Genomic DNA, 22,748 nt, shown 5'->3' with positions numbered 1-22,748 from the left:
ATAATAAATGAGAATCGCTAAAATATGAATATTGGTTAAAGCTTTTGTGGATTAATACATTAATATATCCTTTTTCGGGTATACATCCATATTTTCAAAATTGAATGTGTTGACTTTCGGAGATTTTATGTTCAGAATACGTATATTCAGAGTGTTGCTGACTTACAGATTGCTTTACTTGTTCACGATCTGTCTTAACATTATATCAATAACACCATATTAGCTTCGTTTTTGTTATCTTTAAGGGTATAGTTGCACTCACCGACTTCTTTCTTATTTGTTTACTCATCTCAAGTTAGAATTTCAGCCAAATGTTAACTCTTACACAAATAATACTTTTACTTGCAAATAAAAAATACTGTAATCTTTCTACTTGAAAAAAATTCGAGTAATAAACTATGCTCCAACATTTGTACTTAAGTACACGATTTTAGAATTTAAAAAAAAAATAAATTAAATACACACGAGAAGAAATTTGACCGTTAATTCTAAAGTATGTCATAAAAATAAACGTAAATTAATATTATTATTATTTTATAAACTTTTTACTTTTTAAAAAATTATTTTGATTTAAATTTTTTTACCTTTATACCTAAGTCATTTGATTTTTTTATAGAAATTTGATTTGTATTATTAGATTATTTTCTAGGGGATAACACTTTGTCTATGTAGGAGATTACCTAAGTTTGTAGGAGTTTACCATTTCCCAAAATATCTACTATACATATGTGTTATAATCAAAGGCATTTAACAATTCCGTACGATTGAAAGGTTTTTATTTAAGTACATTTTATACGTAATTGTTTTATTACCGATGTATGAGGGAACAACATTTATTGTTGTTGTCGCCGTATGATATTTTTCTATAGAGTATTCCATAAAATCGTTTGAGTCAAATAATGTTATAATCAAATATATCTGTATTTTTAATGATTTAAAACATTTTTTTTATTGTTTGAAGTCTATATGCTATAATTAACCAATACAATGGAAACGATAATGTCGAAATAAAACAAAAAGAAAGAATATTGATGTGCGCAACACGTCCGTAGTATGCGCGAGGATTTTGGGTTAACCGATTAAGGGGTTGAATAAAAGCACGCGGTTACCATCGTCATTGACCGAGATAGAAGCGCGTAGTGACTAGGGCGATAGGATATTATTATAGAATACGCCAATACTACCGGGGTGGTGGTAACTGGCAAAAAACCTATATTACCAACGTTGATTAATAATAGTGGTATTTATTTCCCCCGAACGCGCGTGCGATTAACGCTGTGAAATAAATTTAATTTGTTAAATTATGTGTGTGATCAATACCGCGTGTATTGCACCTGACACGGACGTTATATTACACATATGTACGAAAATGAAAATAGTAAACAATAATGTATTCTGTTGGCCAGTCGCTTCCTGTGCTGCACCGTTGGTTTACAATAAAATATATAGAGTGAAAGATAGTCGTCCAGGGCGCAGTGATGCAGGTGGTGTGCGGAACATGCATATATCAACCTATAAAGATAACAATATATTAAATTTATTAGAGTCGGTCTAAAGTTTTGCTTTGGAGGTTGCCGGTCGGATTGCGTAACTTTCAACCGTTTGTTATAAGTATATAACTTGACTGAATATATTTACGAATATATACACACATACTCTATACATATATTAGTATGAATTTATACTGGCGTTCAACAGAGTTTTCAAACGATTCTGGTTCGCTATGTTATTCGTATATATATATTATATATGCACAATATATAAATAATTATCGAATTAATAATCAATTCAAACGATCGATTAATTTTCCGTACAACGACTGCCTATGGATTGAACGTTTTACACATTAACACTACGTTGTGGGCCATAAGTTTTATGATTACTATACGAACACCGATTCAAGCAGTACACGTCTTGCTAACTAAGTTAATTATTATTACTATTATTATTCGATCTACGGAGTACAGAATAAGATCGTAAAATTGGCGTATCGACGGGTCCTTTTCGATAAGATAATTCGAATATACGAATATACGAATTATATATAAATAGAACAGTGCACAACTTACTAAAACGCTGAATAACAAGCAGATTTCTTATGGTTTGTATAACGCGTTTTCTATACGTACAATCTAACGATATGTTCTATTTGTTTACTCTATAACGGCAAATTTCTCTTTTTTTTCGGCGACCGAAATAATTAATAGACTATTTTGTGATGAAAAGGTGAACGTATTAGGTTTGAAAAATAAATAACATCAATAATGCGACATATGCCGGTCGGTTGATTAAATTTTAAGCCAATATGTGCAGCAGTAATATTCATACTTCTAATGTCACGAACTCGAATTTGTCGTGAACAAAAGATTTTCAAACCGTATCCATAGAAAGGATATTTTATTCCACGCGTCATATATTATGGAAGCTTTAACCAACGCAATATTATGAGCATATACTTATCGTACTTACGATGAACATTTTTTATTATGTGTATCAGTTATATAAAAATCAAAAATTCCAATTTTATAACCGATAATTTAGTTTATTTAATAATTGCTACATTTCCTATCTAGTTATTACAATTACACGAAATTATAACTATTTGTGAACTCTAGATTATACTCTTGTGGCGTTCAAATTCTTGTTGGCGTCCTCATATTAAGCGGTCAACAATTAAATTATTATTCCATATATAGGTTCTCCTTTATCATGTATACACAAAACAATAAAGTACATTAGAATCGGATGGACATTGAGTCCAAAGTATCTAAAAGGGAATAATAAATTAGTCTGTTCGTCTGTTTTTGTATTTTTGAATTTCCCTGTAAACTTCGTCTTCTTGTAACGATACCGCGACTTAGCACACTTCGCATACTCCATTTCTCTTCGTCCACAGAAGGCATGTATATCCCGGATGAACAACAAGACATTACTTGGAAACGTAGCGCGGGTATGAGATATAACGAAATGAGCTGAGCAAAAGGTACATGTATAGTGGCAGTGATTGTAACAGAATATCCCACCTGATTTGTGTATCCCTGATATACAAAGAGGGCGCATAATATTTACTTATTCCAGCATCCCTCGTATGATTTAATAATATTGATTGTAATAGCATTAACAAATAGACGCATATTGTATAATATATACGTCCGCACGTACGTGTGTCTATAGATACACATCGTACTCGCGTGCAGTATCATTATAGTATTCGTTTTAATATTTATCACTCGTCCCTTGCACATATACTTACATTGTGTCATGAATATGTTATTATAATCATCTTTATTATTAACGCCGAAAGTTTTGCAACCCCTTGCAGACATTTCCCGTCACCATCACAGTCATCTTGAAAACGTCTGTAATTAATGAATTGCAAGCCCGTCACCGCCGTCGCCATGACACTATAATGTAATACATTTGTATAGAATATTTGCATGATAATTTATTATGAACTTAACATTTACGTATTAGTTCCGTTGTGGTTCAAAATCAGTTTTCTGTTAAAGTCAACCTCACAATGCATGTACGTATACGGACATATTAACGGCCCGTCTCAAACTTTTTCCCCTTCAAACACATATGTTTTTTTAATTAGACACCTCAAAATATTCTTACATTCAATTTTAATCTTATTATAGTAAAAAGTTTTTACGATGATAGGGTTAAAAATCGTACGCCAGGTACTAGTTATCGCGATGAATAATTCGTGAATCGCCTGATTCGAAAGCATCCCCTTCGAGCAACCACTACACAGTTTACGATTAAAGTGTGTGTATACTATTTGATACGTAGTTCGTCTCGCGTGAGAGTCCTAAAATGGTTATAGTGTACTATGTAAGTCAAGGACTGTTACGGTGTACAGTATAATAACGACTACATAGATACAAATTGTGAGGAGAGGGGAGGGGGGATGCGAGCCCTGATGATGAGCATGCGCAGTCCTTTCGCTCAGTGTCGATAGAACGTACATATATACAAAGACACTGGAGGGAGTAAAAAACGCGCTGCGTAAAAACAAAATGATTTATTCAATTTTTTTATTATCATATCGATCTTCGTAAAATTATAACCATATAAGTACGTTGAACAATGTTCGGTACATTAACGCATAAATTATTTACGAATAGAAAATACACGAATTCATTTCAATCAATCCTTACCATAGTTTACTGCTTTTATGCGATGTCTCTGATGTTTGTATGTTGATCAAACGTAAAAGCAACTATTTCGTAGGATCGTTTCAAAAGAGGCCCCCGCGGGTTTGTCGGTTACCTCTGTGCCGATTCAATTGTAATGCTTTACGTTTTAACGATTTTTTTCTTCAGTCCACGCTTAACATAATATTCGATAATACCTTGAATAGCGGTCTTAATAATTCGTATTGCAACGCTCACGTTTTAAAAATTTGACTACCGAAAGCTTTACATTGTCATATTGATATATAATGATCAATTTATTTATATTATATTACGCTTTGCGTGTGCGTTAAAATTATTATTATTATTTTTTTTTTTTTTGTGAAAACATTATTCTGGTTCTGTAAAAAAAAAAAAATCTACATAAAAGTTGTACAAATATTTATATGAACAATTAAAAGTTTTAAAAACTCAAATTCTTGTATATATTATTACAGAATACATAATATGATGTTTTTCGGGTCTTTTTAACACACACAACGTTATTGAGTTGTTCGCCACCCGGCTAGGAATTTTTTATTTCAAATATTTACATATACATACCTGCAGTCCTCAAGGTGACGATGCGGAATAATCCGTTTTAAATTTTTCAAACAATCGACTTTGCATTCAGTTTTTTTTCGACCGTCAAAAGCTCATGCCAAAAACGATATATTTCAAACTTTTTGCGGTGCGCTCGTGCAGGTCACGCAGCTGAAGTGTACGTGTTTGAAGCCGGTCTGCAACGCAGGTGTATTATTGTCTACAGCGACACAAACGGCTGTAACAAACGGTCAGTGCTCAGGAATTTTATGTCGAAAAAGGTACGATGTGTACCCCGTAAAAAAGCTTTATGTGAAACCATTTTGTTGATCGTCGACGCACACAAGACCTTATCCGTCTGCAATCGGTACCGCCACGCGCACTCATACATTACGTGGCTTGTGAAGCGTAAAAAATTAACTGAGATTACACAGACTATTGAGATGGTACGAAAAGTGAGCAAAAACGACACATTGCAGATCGGTCTATGTAGCCTCACTTCGTTCTGCTCACCGAGAACCTTTGGCGGGCAGTAAGTTATAAATTAAAAAGTACCGATAAATCACGTCGAACTCGCGTCTGGTAAACGTTTCCAAACGCATCTCTCGTTTTGCACGCATAAATCATTAAAAAGATTTCGTTTGAAACGTGCGTGCGTAGAAAACTTTACAGTTTTTCAAATGTATACTCCGTGCACCGTAATAATAAGGGTTACCGGCGGCTTCAAACTGTATACTCGCACTCCTTGGTTAATACATCTGCACGACAATCTTCACGGACATTTATATTCCACGATAAATGACTCGATGTACATGTGACGACGCGTTGAAAGTGTATACTGCAGTCAATATTTACATATATCCTAAACACGCTCCCGATACAATTGTGTATATATAGAAGAATATACGTCTGCAATGTTATTACGATACGTTTTATAGCTCACGAAGAATTACCACATCCAATTGTCGCGTCGTTGTATCATACGAAATCTTGTTATATTGTTGTGTTTTCACGTGAACATTTTTATAAGTGGCCCGCTAAGGAGAGAAATCGGCTTAAGTCTAACTCACCCTTAAAATAAACTGAAATTATGGCCGCATACATCGGTATGTATTGCGAACCGCGCGTGAGCTAAGTTCGGGTTCGTTTTACCTGCTCTAGAGGAGAAAAAAAAGAAAGTTTTGAGAGCAAAAGAAAATCGTTAACTGTTTTACAATTTGTATACATATAGTGTACATCTTATTCGCGGCTTCAAAATTCGAATGCGACGTAATCTTTTATTGTTTTTTCTCATTATTTCTTTTCCACCTGCTTAATACCTTATACTTATGAAATATTACCTTTACGTGTGCGATATAAAATATAACGTGCTTTTTGATCACGTCCGAAGAAACGCGGTTAATGAAGTCCGTCGTGTGCACCACATCCGACTCTGGTAAAAATAAATACTGCTATTAATTTGGCTTGTGATTGTGCGAAACGAATGATTAACGACCCCCGTCGCTGCCGCCCTACCGATGATCGTCACAATAGTTGACCGCGTGTTCACTTCAAAGAGACCTCTCCGTGTACACCTCGGTTTTATTTTTTCTGTTAATTTTTTTTTAATTTCTATTTTCTTAATGTTTCGGTGAAACGTTTGACGCATATCACGGAGCGAATAAAATTAAGAATAGTTGAACTCCGCAGTGGCGTATATACTTAGGATGTTTTTTCATCGTGGTGAGGATGGTTTGAGCTCCAAATCTTGGGTTTTTTATATGAGACCTTAAACGAATGATGATATAAAAAAAAATCTAAATTTTAAAATAAATTGCTACAAAGCTTACATTTTCCTCTCGGCCAAAAGAAAAATGCGTATAGATTTAATAAAATGTAATATGTAAAACCTATTTATTTTTCCGGAATGTAAAATGTCTAACATAAAGTTTATTTATGTCACAACTATGGAAAAAACAAAAGAGAATTTGTCCTGAGGGCAGTGCTCTGCTGAATCAAAATTTAGAACGCGCCATTTATATAATATTGAGCTGTGTGGTATTTATTTATTTATTTATTTCTTTTTTTTAGTATCGTAACGCGTTAACCGGCTTTTGAGGAGTACAATTATTTGTTTTTTAAAAAAAATAACTACATTATTATCTAAACTGAAGTATACCTTGAATAATGTATAAAAATATAAACCATTAATAATACACTTATATTCAACGGTATGGAAAAGAGGGTTGATCCGGGTCAACCGTATGTCTACCCGTGTCGTGTACGTCACCGGATTTGCCCCCACTCTAGTTTCCTGGGGTAAATAACACCACACCACCTGAGTGTTTGAATACCTACATATTTGCGTGTCTTAGATAAAAATTAGCCACTATACAAATACCATAACACCATATAATATAACTACAAGGCCGTATCTGGGGGGGGGGCTCAAGGTGTCTGGACCCCTCCCCGAAATGTCTTCAATATTTTAGGAATGTTTAAAATACTTATTTATTTTTAATACCAACATAAATATTTTCAGTCAAAATGACTTAAGTTCCAATTAATCATTGATTGCTTTTAATTTTATATCATAATATCATATGAAAATATGATATTAATTTTAATAAAAGAAGATTAAATTTTTTTCTGTTTTGTTTTTAACCAAATATCAAAAGTCAAAATCTAAATTCAATAAAATAACAATATACATGTTGTGGACCCCTCCCGAAAAAAATTTCTAAATACGGCCTTATATAACTATATATACATAATATAACCAAAATACATACGGCACGTGCTGGAATATAAATATATATTAATTACTAACTTGCTTATATTGTTATAATGCTCGAACAACGAAAGCGCTTTTACCTTTATATACTACGTGTTTATCTGTGACGTATGATTATTGGATCCTTTCATTATTTGACCGCTTCTCGTGTATTTTTTTTTTTTACAACGTGAATCGTTAATTTTTTCAAAAAATTTTTCATTCACTTTTTGTGATTCGACCGCTTTATTTATACGGCTTTTTTCATTCTCGTACCACAAATTCGAAGGTTAATTTATATATATATAGTTTCATCCACGTAGATACACGAGGGGGGAATAAACCACGTTTTCGCTGACAGTGACAAAAACGTTTTTTTTTTCGTACGGTACAAAGTCAAATACATCACTCTCTGGAGTACAATCACATTGTCTGTCGGGAGAAACACTGTTACTCCACGGAAAAGAAATCGATCGTTTAACCACTGCGCGGGGACAGCGGTGTATACGTTATTATGTTGAATAAATTCCGCATAACCGACACGCCGCCGGTGCGGAAACTATACAAAATGTTTATACGTACATGCCGCTCGCCTACACAGTATATCATATTTATGTTCGAGTAACATAATTCGGTTTATCGATTCGTATTCGAGCGCGTCGTATTTTTCCCAACTCGTCTACGACGGTAATTATCCCATTATTTTTTATTATTCATTATTTTATTTCACATTAGTTTCGTTCCTTGGACGTACCTTCTCACAGTTAGTAACCGCACAAATCGAATAACTATCATTGTATATATAAACTCTGCGTATTACTCTGTTTTCATTGCCGATTCCCGTACAACAAGTAAAGTCAAATATTTACGATTTGGATTGAACACGTAAAAGAAAAATAAAATGCGTACCTAAGTAAGAATGTGTTTGCGGTAATTTTGCGCAGTACCTAGTGTGCATGTAGTGTATACAAGAAAAATACATTATAAGTGTTTTAGTCTTGTATAATGTGTATATATATATATATATATATATATATATATATATATATACATACGAGTATATACGTTTCTGGTGGACAAAAGTTGAAAACTGCAAACACGCACCGTGATAATAAATATTATAATATATTATGTTCCGAGCGATAGCCTAGAGACCAAAACCGTTGTTGCCGCGTGCATACATAAAAGAGGCAGAATGATGTTTTTATACGTGCCTCCGCCTACGCGTGTGTTTACGAAGGGAAATAACTGAAATCTGTAAAAGTTTTCACGCACAAGTTCTCTTCAATGCGACGAAGATTATAATATTACGATGGGTTTCGTGAGTCGATTTTGGCGTCCCGCCATCGTCGACTGGCTCCTCGTCTCGACGCGAAAAACCTCGTAATATACTTGCTATAGATACTCATATGATTTGCGTGGACATAATATACAAGTACTTCAGAAGAAGATATAATTGTGCATAAGGGAGACCTGAGAAAATTGTTCCACGAAAGTTTTCGACTTGTAACGAAACTGGTACTCGCGCCGGAGAACGAGATTAAAATCTGTGTACCGTTTAACAAACTACGATCTACAGTCGGAGGAAATGTTTTCCCATCGTCCTACCATGCTGTTAAAGATTATTTTTAAATAGGTACGTGTTTCTCACAAAACTATATAAAACATATTTATTTTCACGACGACGACTGACCCCGCAACAGTATGTATTTTGCGGTTTATTTTAGGTACATGAGTTTTAAAAGTTTTGTCTGTTATAATCCTTACTAAAAATCATATCATATATAATTATAAACACTTTTTAAAGGTCGTATTAATATAGTCTTATCCAACCAATTCGAAAAACGATCGTCTATCATCATTATTTATTTTAGTTTCTTTTTTTCATCAACGTTCGTTAATTTTTTCAGTTGCATCTCAGTTCATTCGTTCAATCTCATTTCGAAAAGTTGAGATGCTTTAGGTGTCATTTGAAATTCGGTTTCTCGTGAACCACTGATATTTTCTAAATATAATACACATTTTTCATTTCAAATTATAATCATCTCATGCCGTATATTGCTGGTCTCGTTAAAGTTTATTCGTAATAATTTTTCCATACGAAAACACCTAAGATACAGAAAACGTTGTGTAAACACGTAGAATAATGTAGCAAATCGGACATCACATAGGACGTGTGTTGGGAATCTTTTCTATCGAATGCAATTCTATACGAGTTCATTTTAATTTAAAATAATATATCCGACTCCGCTGTAAAACATGCAAAGCGAGACAGTAGTTAGTTTCAAGGGCACTCACGTCTCTTTATATTATATTATCTAGTCTACAGTGTACGCTATTTTATACATATTTGAATGTATTTTTTTCACATATTATGATTGAAACGAGCCGTCGTCATTCCAGCTGTATTGCCGCATTTAACTATATTATTATTATTGTATTTTCCGATCCTGCAAAGAAACTTTCATATGAAAATAAAACCAAAGTTATTTTTTCTCTTCCACTCCACGTAACTACATATTTATATATATACACATTATTTATATGTGCATTCGTTTATTTTTGTGTGTGTGTGTGTGTGTGCAGGGACGGCGCGAGGGGGTGGGCCATAGGGGCAGTTGCCCAGGGCCCCGCGCCTTAAATTATAATTAAGACCCTGCGGTTTTGATTTAACTGAACTTAAAATATTTTATTAATATAAATTATGAGACCCAACATTAATTTTGCTCAGGGCCTTGCAAACTCTAGCACCGTCACTGTGTGTGTGTGTGTGTGTTGTGTGTGTGTGTGTGTGTGTATATGTTTATATATGGCAGTGCGTTTTCTCTCCGCAAAAAAGGTCTCCGACATAATAATTTACGATTCATTTCCTTTATATTTAATCGACACCAGGATGGCGTGCCCAGTTGTTCTGGCACGAGGTTCTCCCGCTACCATCCGCCTTGCCCGTTTTCCCTTTTTGCTTTATCAAGAGCTTGTAAACCATAAGATTCTTCCTATAAAACGAGCCATTTTTATTATGGACGGCATTTCACCGCCCTGAGGTTCATTGATTTTTTTTTCTTTTTGTAATTATATTTTAAAACAGATTAAACCGTTAAGCACACGCAATAGGAAAAACCTTTGTACAAATAAAGTTAAATTAAAAAGCACGAGTATACTGGACAATTTATTTAAGGGTTACTTCGCATTCAACTTTTTATATTCAATGACTATCAAATTAACATAAGTTTAAGGATGGTGCGAGTACCAATTTTTGTTTATATGCTTATATTTTTATTTTTTATAGTAGGTTCATATTTTGTATTATTCAAATTCTACATATATTTATATATAATCTATATACGTTAACTTTGAGTCTAAGTACTTTATTATATAGATTTTGATATGGACTTGCATGTTGATTGAGAACTTGAGATACAATCTTTTTTATACTACTATAAATATAAAGTATAACATAATAATGTGTATGTGTGTGTATATTAAAGATTAAACTATTATAGAATAAAACTGAAAATATTATTCCAATAATTATGTCGAAATAATCTGCTTGTTTCAAGATTTTATTTTGTTCAGTCTAAAATCTTCCCAATAAAATTAATTTTATCTTTCTAGTATAATAAGATTTACTTAACTAAATCCTATTATATTAATCTATTATCAGACTATTAAATACATTTTGAATAATAATTTTTCATTTATAATTTCATTCTAAATTTAAAAGTTTCTAAAGATTTTATTTTATTTTATAAAACAATTAAAAATGTTTATATTTTCATATAGGTACCTATATAGATATTTGTTTACATATATTTTAAAAACACGTTTTTTTACCTTAAATAAGCCGGTCTTCTAAAACAAACGTTATTTTAGCATTAATCGAATTTTTTCGTTTTTTTTAAGCTCAAATAAAAATTAAATTTAAAATATTGAATTAATTTAAATTAACTATTTTCGAGCTGTAGACTATGCCGATATTCAATTAAATTTACTCACAAGTTTAAATTATGTTTATTATTAACGCCGTCGTAATATTACCAAATAATAATATAAACTACATTCTATAAGGATTAAATTAACTTTGTTATGAAACATCGGTCCTCCGATCTTCGTATTATGTCTTTGACGATATTGCAGCAACAAGTAATAATTTTATATTATTTAAGTGTCGAAACTCTATGGTGGTGATGGAAATGGTTTAAAAATATGCTACTGCAAGTAAAATATTGTAAAAAAAAAATATGAAAAATAAATGTTCGTTTTGAAAACATTAGTCAAACCGAAATTAACCGCGTACAGAGGAATACGACTTCATATAATTGACAGTTCTTTTTTTGTTTACGCATAAAGTTAATTGTATTGTATTACATAGTATACATTTTACATTTTGAAAAGAAATTAAAGTTGTGAAACGCAATAAGACCACACGTATCTGGATGGCCTACGACATCATGTATTATTATTTTAGAAGAAAAGAAGATTCCAACAAAGTAGGAATATTTGAAAGTCCAAATTGTACTGATTGAGTGCTACAACTTTTCGTGAGCAGTCTTGTAAAAATACTTTAAAAATCTGTACTTGAATAGAGATGCAAATACATTAATTCAAATAAATAATAATAAAAGTATAAACGGTAAACGTGCATTTAAATATTTAGTAATTTTTTAAACTTTTTCTATAATTAAATCTGGTAACAACTAAAAGTATATTTTAGTTCGCAAGATTTTTAAATGTTTGTAATTTTGTAAAAAATGAATGAGAAATTAAAATAATATATATTTGAGTACTTACGAGTTATTTCATTTTAACCGTTTCGACTTCCGTAAAAGTTTATCGATATTCCCCTCGAAGTAAATAAATAAAAATGTTTATGTATTAAACAAAAAATAAATACTCTAGATATTATTTGGACACAGTCACTCAAGTACTTTACATTATTGCTTATTAGTTAAAAGATTAACTACACCGTCTGAATTTCAATAAATAAAACCCTATACATTTTATCATTTTAGTGTTCTAATAAGTGCTGAACGATTGATGAATTCTAAAAAAAATAACATTCCGAATAATACGTTCGATGTAGAAAATATTTTATCGAATAATTTTGTTTACCTAATTATTATAATTTATATGATACATTTGCAAAAAATGTTCTCATATGTTTGAGCCATAAACATTATTTCTTCGTACTGCGCTGCAATGTCAATCAAATCCCACCGCGATACTCCTAATGAAACGACAACAAAAAATATGAAATTAATATTATCGTTATTATTGTTGTTATATATTACCATAAAACAATTTTATAGCGTATTACAATAATAAACATGGCTTGCTTGCGGGTCAGTTGGCAAACCAGCCGTCTCTCGTATCCTATGTGTTGGCCAAGTTCTAAATATAATCAAACCGTAAATGTTTGTCACATTAGGGTTGGCTAGCACATGGCATATTTTCTAAACATTAATAAAAACTTTGAAATGTTCAAAATATTGTAATAACTACCCGAATCGTTGTCATTGGCGAAACATTTGCTCTTAAATCGATTTCCCAATAATACATAGTTTATTGGTTGATTATTATGTCGTTTTAATAACGACACGAATAGCATTTAGTACCCATAGATGGTAATTTTCGCTTTTGTTTGTCTTAGGTTCGTACACAAAACGATTGTTTTTTTTTCACGCATACGAACGATCACCGTTTAATTCATCGGCCCAACTACTAATATAAAGTTGACACTGTATTCATGTATAATTTTTTCCTGCTTTCTCTTTTTTTTCTCTTTCCGTGGTGAATAATTGTAAAACAATATAAACATTTTAAACAAAGTTCATTATTCTACCTCAGATGGTAAAAGTATGAATATGTTATTAATTAATGTTTTTAAATTCCTTGTTAAGAAATTAATATATATTTTTATATGAAAATAATTTAATATAATTGTTTTTAGGATATATGTAATCCGTTATTTTGGTTTTTACCATCGGAGATTTTTATCTTCTATTCAACACTTACTTCGATAATAAAATCGATAGAATCTCCAAAACACTAAAACAATGTAATATAGCTTAATAGTTATTTCTAAAATAACACACAAAAGAATAATGTTGGATAAATATGTAGAAATATTGCTTATGGTAGGCATATTAGTTAATGTGTATAATAATATAACAATTAACAGTTGTGTTATCTTGAGCAACGAATGAATATTATTATTGCTATTATTAAGTTTTAATAGTCTTCTGAACGAATCGCTGTGAATGTAAAAAAAAAAAAATCGATTTAATATAGTATATTACAGTTTATCGTATTTTAATGGTAACCTACTGCTCTACGTTGATTGAAAAAAACCATATTATAGAACTTAATAACAAAGGTAAAGAAATTATAGAAGATAAATTATGTAAAAAAAAAAAAGATAAGTTAGGGACTGAAAAAAAATCATCAAAAATCATATTTGTTACTATTAAATTTTATAAATATTTAAATCTTAAAATTAAATATTTTATATTTTACTCGTATTTAAACATTTAAAAAAAACATATATTTAATATAAATCATAATTTTCAAATTAATGTTTTCTGGCCTGATAACGGCTGATTTATGAGAATTGTTTTTAAAAACGTGTAAGATATTCTGGAAATATGAATAAATAAACTCAATATGCATTATTGTTAAAAATCATAAAAATATGGGGAAAAAAATCAATTATGATTAAAGAGCTCGTGATCAACATTTATATGGTATTTTTTTGGTATCAAGTATAGAAACACAAAACAAAACTCGCAATAAAATTACGTAAACTGACTGATATACTATATGTTGTTTACGCTCTTCCGATTCATTCGTTGTACTTCTTGTCTGTCGCAATGCACGTAGTAATTATTGATTTTATACAATATATACTAACCCGTTGATTTTCTATATTACCAGGCGTACCGTTTCCACCGGGACGGAAGTTGACCACGGCCGAAGTATGGGACCAGAGGACGAATAAACCTCGGCCGGACATATTGAAACAGCATTTCATCCTAGAAGGTCGGATAGATGAAGCGGCTGCGTTGCGCATCGTTAACGAGGGTGCGTCGCTTCTCAGATCCGAAAAGACCATGATAGACATCGAAGCTCCCGTTACCGGTGGGTGTGATATATTTTAATACCACTATGGTGATGGTCACCGATGTTACTGACTTTGTTCTAATAATAAAAATAATTTAAAAAAATACCACAAACTGTATACGTATAATCAGTGGCGTATTTTTAATTATTTTGTTGGAGGATTTAAAATTTTTCTAAAAAATAAGTGATTTTATAATATACCTAATAAGAAGTACATTTAAGGTATGAATTAATAATTATATTGTTCTATTATTATAATAAATACAAATGAAAAATTGTTTATAACCACATGATGTAAATTAATATTCACTTTGTCTGTACCTCGTAGCAAGTCATTTTTTTTTTCTTCTTGGGAGGTCAAACGTCCCCCCTTAATACACCACTGCGTATAATATATATATATATATATATATATATATATATATATATATATTCATATAGTCAGTGATCGTATCCCGGTAAACGCGTAGGTCGAGTAAGCAGGGCTGGCAAGAACTTTTGAGGGCCCCGGGGTTTATCAATTCCAAGCATCCTTTACTTACACTTGATTGACCAAGATATACATACTACTTTTACATACTTTAGTACAATTAAAATATTAAAATTTGCAGTTTATATTACGGCGAATGTGATTATAAAATAATTTTGTATAAAAGACTGAGACGACGGGTCCTTTCGGAGGGACGGGCCCTGGGGTTCCTACCTACCTACCCTGCCCTACTCTCTCGTTGGCCCTGTGAGTAAGTCTGATAAATTTTCTGTGTCTAACTTGCAATCCTTGGTAATAACGATACGAATTGCTCTAATAACCCGTAATTTAGGACGGAGACAAATTTATTTGTTCGTGAACACGAATGATAAAACCGAGATCAAGTCAAAACAATTTTTAACTATAGACCGGATTTTTATGTTTTTACATATTTTTACTGAGAGTATGCAGCTCCATTTGGATAAGTTTTCTGGACGATTCATTTACCTATGAACTGTTATACAAAAGTTTTTAGAGAATAAAAAAGAATATTTAGAGGTTAAAGAATATTTTGTGTAAAAAACATGTTTTAAGAATATATTGGTATATTGGGGTTTAATTTGAATATTTTATAAAAAATCTAATGGTTTATAAAAAAATCCCAAATTTTTTTTATTATATTATTTATCTTGACGAAAAGAAAATTGATAAGAACTTAACATTAATAAGAAAGTTAATTAAAAATTATTATTCTCTATATATTCTCTTATCTTATTTTTATAGACGAACCATGATAATAGTTCCTGCGTTCTACGCGAGTAGCACTTATCAAGTTCCACACACTTCATTGTCCAACGCTTCTGCGCATATGCGTAGACTATGCTAACGTCTCTATCTGTGATATCACGGATTACAGAATACAGATATCAAATAATCTTTACAAATTCATTAACCATTTTAATTATTGTTAAGTCTTAAGTGTACTATTACTACTACTACTAACTACTAGTGTATTCAGTGTTAAGTTTTGGTGTATGTCTTGGTAAATTAAAATGCCGAAAATCTCCTATATTTTATAAACTACTACTATTATTTGTTTTTTCAGTATTTAAAACATTTTTATGAAAAAGAATATTTTTTCATAAAAGAATATTTCTGCATATAACAGAATATTTTGATGAAATTATAGAGCATAGAAACATCTTATTTCTAAAATTTTAAGCGCATATGAATCCGGTCTCTAATTATAACCGTTTTATACCATAAAATCATCAAAATCAATAAAACTTAAGTTATAAATATTTGAAATAGGTTTATTTTTTGTTTGCGTTGAATATATGCCGTACGAATTACATCGTTGTAATCGTATAACTAGTATAATTTCATGGATACGGATAACCAACATCGAAGTCAGTTCTAGAAAAGATTTTTGGGGTTTATAACGAATTGGGATGCCGTCGTTTTGGAAAAGCATAGTAAAATTACATTCAATATAACATAAACAGTTTAATAATCAAATGTTTTATTTTGACAAGCAACACGCCTTTCCCAGGGTTAATTTATGTGTGTAAAAAATAATTACATTTTCATGTAATTCGAAATAATAACTATGCAGCATTACGCCAAAAAAAAATTATATTATTTTCTTGGTAATTAATTTTAAAATTTGGTTTAATGGCCTCGCATAAAACAAAACGACCTTTTTTTTTTTTTTTTTTTTTTTTTTGATGTAGGACATTTCTTTTTGCTTAGCAATTTTATTACGACTGACGGCGGTGGCCATTGATCATCGAATAGTCCGTGAACTTTTCTAAAACGGAATATTATTAGTACACTGTATAATGCCGTATGCGATTCCGTACACTACCGAACGTACCGAAAACTTAACCATCGTATTGAAGTTATGTTTTAATTCAAAAACCGTCGGCAGCGACGTGGACCCTCGTAATATTCCAGTACTCGTTCACCGAACCTCATCGTGCACACCGACGACTCATAAGACCGGCATTCTGCTGATGCCCCCGCGACCCGTGCGTTGTTTAATATAATATTTCCCGCCGGGGCGCATGTTCAAATTACATAAGCCCTGCAGATTCGCTAGAGGCGATATAAACATGTACATAAACAATGTCTTTGTTCTTTGTCCCTAGCCGTAGTTCTGCTCCCGGGAAGGGGGGAGAATTGAACGGACGCGGGTATCCGCGTACGTCGAGTGTGTGTGTGTGTGTGTGTGTGTACAAAAATAATATTATTATTGTGTTGTATAAATCTGGAAAAAGTCTACGTACGTGCGCACGCAGTAGGTCGTTTGTTAGCCGAGCAACGAGTACATTACGTATTACCGTGCGCGCACGCGCGGCAAAGACTTGTCCAAAGAACAATGTTGTTCTTCTCGTGACAACAACGTATGCGCTATGACATGTGCACTCTGTACACCGCGTGCGACACGTTTGTCGTTCCGAGCACGTTCCGTTCAAGTTTCGCTCGACAGAACGTCCGCGGTCCGTTAAATGGGGCACTGACGAACGCGCGCTCGTGTCCACGGCTAAGCCCTCGTTGGAAGAAAAAAAGCACCGTTTTGTCGTTTTAGTTCATCGACGTGCATCGACGGTGTCCAAACATTGCGACGGCGTTTGAACACGCCACTATAGATTCAAATTTTTCGTTCACGTCCCGTTACACAGCGGCGGCGGCGGCCGTCCTTGGTCGTACCGCCCATTGACCTTTCACCGCTTGCTATAATCCTTCCCCACCCCCATCCCTCTCGTACAAATTTGATAACTTTTCTTTCTCTCGCATGCTCCAAATTGTGAAACGCTGTTCCAGACGGAAAACCGATATCATCCAACCCATACGGTGTGTCTGCGCGTCCATTACGTTCGCCGTGTGAAGATTTCTGAAAAACCAGCTTGATATTCTAATTTATTCAGAAAACGGAAATCTATAATTTTACGAAACTATGCGTGATTGGTAAATGTTTCGGGTTTTTCGTCAATCCTCCTCCGCCGTCGGGTTTTTAGTTAAACGACTCCGTGTGCTGTTTTTAAATCCAAAATTGTAATTAGTGTATGTTTCACTACGTTTTGTTATACGTTTTAAATCGATTATACATCGTGCGTTTGAAGAGTTTGAAACATCAAAGTCAACAATATTTAGTTTACATTTTATGGAAGCGTATTTTATTTACACAATTAGTAGATATATATGTGCAGAAGATAGAATATTAAAATATAATACGTGTTGTTTTTTTTTTTTTTTTTTTTAATTTCAATGGGGTCCAATAATAATTCTATTGAATTATATATCAGTATTTTCAATATTAAGTTTACGGTATGGACTAAAAAAAAAATCAATTACTAAATGACGGACTTTAAAATTAAACTCAAAATGTTTCAGTTTTTACACGACTAAAAAATAATGAAAAATACTCACCGGGCTAAATAATATTTCATTTCCGAACATAATACTTTAGAAATTTAAATCATTGCGTGCGCTAAAAACGTTCAAGTTTTACTCCAAAGTCTTAATTAAACCTGCTACTATTCACGATTTGGTTAATTGTGTTTAGGTAATGGTCGGGCTCGTTTACGTTAAAAAAATTTAGTGACTATAACCAAAATACGTTATTAAAAACATTTTTATTATTTTTTTTTTCACGTCCTGCGTACTTATTTTTATACCAAAATGTTATAAATGCGAAAAACAGCGTGACTTTTGAACTCTGCATACACACAATTCAGTCACGCATTAAGTAAACAAATCACTGAATCTTTTTAAGAACATTTTAAGGCGTTAGCGATGCAACAATGGAAAGCGCTTCGATGAGAAATACCCATCTCGAACAGTGTTATAATGCGTACGCACGATCAAATATTAAATATAATATTATAAGTATATTATACTTGATTTTTCTGTCGTCGTAACGTTTAACTGGTGCAAACTCTTTCTCACAAATCATTTTTGACTGTTTTCTGTCGCGTCACCGTTTCAATAATATACTATCGAGTTGGTGATAGTTTGTTTAGTAAAATCTATGTTTATAACTGCTGTCTAGCAGCTTGCGCGAAACATTTTAATATTTATCGCACTCTACCGAAATAACATTAACGTATTGTTTAATCTAATCGTTTGTCAATGATTTAATATTTTATAGTTTGTGGCGATATACACGGTCAGTTCTACGACCTAATGAAGTTGTTTGAAGTCGGTGGTCCTCCTGCGACTACAAAATACCTATTCCTGGGCGACTACGTGGACAGAGGGTATTTCAGTATAGAGGTAATTACACAATACTGTTATTTATTAGCATATTGACTCGTCTACATTCAATCCGTACAATATTTCATTATTCGCTCTCAGTACTCGACAACGGCACACACCGGAATCGTTTCGGGAACGGTATAGTTTAACATTTTTTAACGCAGGCACCGGTGCACGCGAAACACGTTCATTTTACACAACGAGTTAATAACGGTCTAAGCCCAAAGCGGGCGGCATATCGTCTGCATACCTGCAGCGGCAATAAGCATATTACGCCGTGGGTTATTAGCCAGTTTTATTTAAGCGACGACGAGGACACCAGGAAGTGGAACAACTCAAGGTTATTCTCCTATTCGATAAAAACCGTTTAGAAATCTGTCGGCTTAACTTTTGGGATACTCAAAATGAGAGTAAATTATCTCGTCGTACCACTAGGATACGTAGACAATTGTTTACCTTAACGTATTTTCTTTTTTGATTTTCTTGTACATTTTATCCAACAGCAAATGACGGTTCGATGTGTACACCTATAAAATATTATAAAAAATTTTCTTAATAGCTTTTCGAGTACGGGAATTTTTTTTTTTTCATCCCGTTAACGTTTTAAAAGTGTGTCCGGATAATTTGATAAAATCGTTTAGTGATATATTCGTGATGAGGAAACTCTTTATTTTCTTTTCCAAAACATCTACATGGAACGCCTGGAATTATTCTGTTGTCGATAACAGTTGTTCATAATAATGCTTAAAATCGGTACAAAATGACATATGCGTACAATATCACTATCACACCGTATATGTATAGTGTTTGACTTGCACAGTTATTATCTCTTTTTTATATATATATATATACTCTATTGGCATCCGGACAGCGTGCAAAATTATTTATTGGTATACGAATAAGTAGCCTCTAATTATTATTATGTGCTATTATAATATTTTACGTATACCAGTACGAATTACTATCGTCATTATTGTTCACGGAATCGCATTCAATTTGAAAATTTGAGCTATACCGCAATAACGAAACGCTCTACATATATATTGTGTAAAAAATGATGAACGTACATAAAAGCGTACTGCGCGCGGATCGGCAGATTTGTTTACTCCGTCACACATTTTATAATAGCGGGAAATGTTAAATTAACATTATACATGCTAAAAACTTCTATTGCAATAGTTTCATTTCGACGAGCTTGCAGTCTGACATTTATAGTACTATTACACTTATTATAATTATCATTATTGTTATACCAGCACCGGTAGAGGAATTTCATTGTTGAGTATAAAATTAATGTGTACCTGCCTACATGTTGCAGTATGTACCTGCGATTATTAAATCCTTCGTAATAATATTATTTATAAATGGTTATTTTGTTTGTAGTGTGTGCTTTATTTGTGGGCTTTGAAGTTGTGCCATCCCACTACATTATTTCTATTAAGAGGAAACCACGAATGTAGACATCTAACCGAATACTTCACATTTAAACAAGAATGTAAGTAAATAAAATTAATTACATGTATTTATAAAATAAAACAACACACAATTTATGTAGTTTATGTTTTTTTGAGTTTATGTATAATGTTCCATTCGAATGTTACACCTATTAGTATTATCTATCGATAAATATATTTGTATAATTTAATAGGTATATGAATGTCCATGCCTGCGCGCACGCATCTTTGTAGGAAACGTAAAAATTAATAAACCGAAATTACACTAATATAATAATAAATTGATACTACTCTATAATACATTAAGTTAATTAGTATTTATTTACTTTGATCTTCATACGTATAAACTTGTAATACTATTATTATTTAAGTGTACACGTTGGTTAAAGAACGACCAAAATAAATTGCATTAAGTCACCCATCTCTATATATATGCATACGATATTTGCATATTTTCCATTGACAGCATTTAATTTAATAAGCTACATGGCTTTTTTTAAATATGCTTGAACGAAAGAACTTTGAATCATCTCACATGTATTCTTTGAATTATACTTATACGAATTTTGCGTACATATAATATTTTGAGTAAATCGAATGTATTTCTAAATATAACATAATATATACGATTAATAGCGTTATGCCTTTTCAATATTTTGTAGCAGTCGAATTCAATTTAACAATACGTTTATAATAGCATCATTATAAACAGTTTAGTCAGCATGCAAATCAATTAATTTAGAATTTATTGTATAACGATTTCATTCGTAACGTGTTACATATTTGATAACTATACTATGACAAAGATAGTTAATTGTATTTTTTACTCACCCAGTAATATAGATTTTATAACAGTAAAACATTTGTAAAAATCTTTTCTCCTATTCATATTTTTAATAATGTTACAACGTTGTTATATTTCTCTTGTTAATATTGAATGACACGAGTGTAAGATCACTTAAGGGACAAACAATATTTCGACAATATTACTCACACGTATATTATTGACGACAACGTCATTCCCCAGCGGTTTCAATTCTGGTTTATTGTAAATACAAATATTTCATTAGTTTGGCTGTAATGTTATTACAGAGCTTTGGGAGGTGTAAAAATTGAATTAACGGTGTTCGGATAAAGAATAAGTTGAACAAAAAACTCTTAACGATATATCGGACTTATTCATGCGAATATTACACTACAAACAATAGCAAAAATAATATTATATTTGGCGCCCAAACCAATACATAATATCATCACCAAAATGTGTTCACGAACTATTGTAGTTTAAAATTTTTAATTTAAATATTATTGTTTTGAACTTCTAAATATATTGTTACTTCGCTACACAGTGTCGCAACTAGGTTTCGTGGGGCCCTAGTGCAAACAATAATTTGGAGACCCTTTAAAATTGTTTTACCATAATTTAATTTAATAAGCATAATAATTTTTTAATAAAGATAGTATTATCATTTTGATATGAGCAGTCTCTTATTTTTCGTTGTTCGATTTCAAACGTCGTAACTTTCATGGATTTATGTTGTTTCTATTGAATACTTTTCTCCATAACTCTCTGTTCTCTTTATTCTGGATTCATTCTGACATTGTCATTTGTGTGAGGGTCTTAATTTGGTCTATATAGCGGATGAAGGGAGCATATCTCTGCTTCTCTTTCTTTCGACTTTTCCTTGGATAATGTCTTTTTCAATACCGTCTCTTCTCATCACGTAGCCAAACAATTTGAGTATTTGGCTCTGAATTATGATCAAGAGGTGGTCCTGTATTGTAAATATGTTCATTCTATGGTCGATCCATGGAATTTGTAACATTCTTCTATATGTAAACATTTCAAATGCTTTTATTCTTCATTGACACGATGAATTTAGGGTCCATGATTCGGAGCCATATGTCATTATAGGGAATACCGTTGTTTTCATAATATATAATTTCGTTCCTTACATGATATCATGATCTTT

General features: G+C 32.1%; 1 protein-coding gene across 8 annotated transcripts in view; it reads left to right on the top strand.

Annotated features, from left to right (window-relative positions):
- The window catches only part of LOC112693607 (serine/threonine-protein phosphatase 2B catalytic subunit 3-like), a 77,375-nt gene that overhangs the window by 36,194 nt on the left and 18,433 nt on the right, over positions 1–22,748 (top strand). For all 8 annotated transcript variants that reach the window (XM_025568747.1, XM_025568745.1, XM_025568743.1 and 5 more), the window contains exons 2-4: positions 14,407–14,610; positions 19,215–19,339; positions 20,705–20,816. In XM_025568747.1, coding sequence (XP_025424532.1) covers positions 14,407–14,610; positions 19,215–19,339; positions 20,705–20,816 — 441 coding nt within the window. The remainder of the gene's footprint in view (positions 1–14,406; positions 14,611–19,214; positions 19,340–20,704; positions 20,817–22,748) is intronic.

This window comes from Sipha flava, unplaced genomic scaffold (genome assembly GCF_003268045.1).
Source record: "Sipha flava isolate LNK unplaced genomic scaffold, YSA_version1 89_pilon_pilon, whole genome shotgun sequence".
In the NCBI taxonomy this organism is placed as follows: Eukaryota; Metazoa; Arthropoda; class Insecta; order Hemiptera; family Aphididae; genus Sipha; species Sipha flava.
Note: the sequence above shows the minus strand (reverse complement) of the source record. Positions and strands in the feature narration are given on the sequence as shown.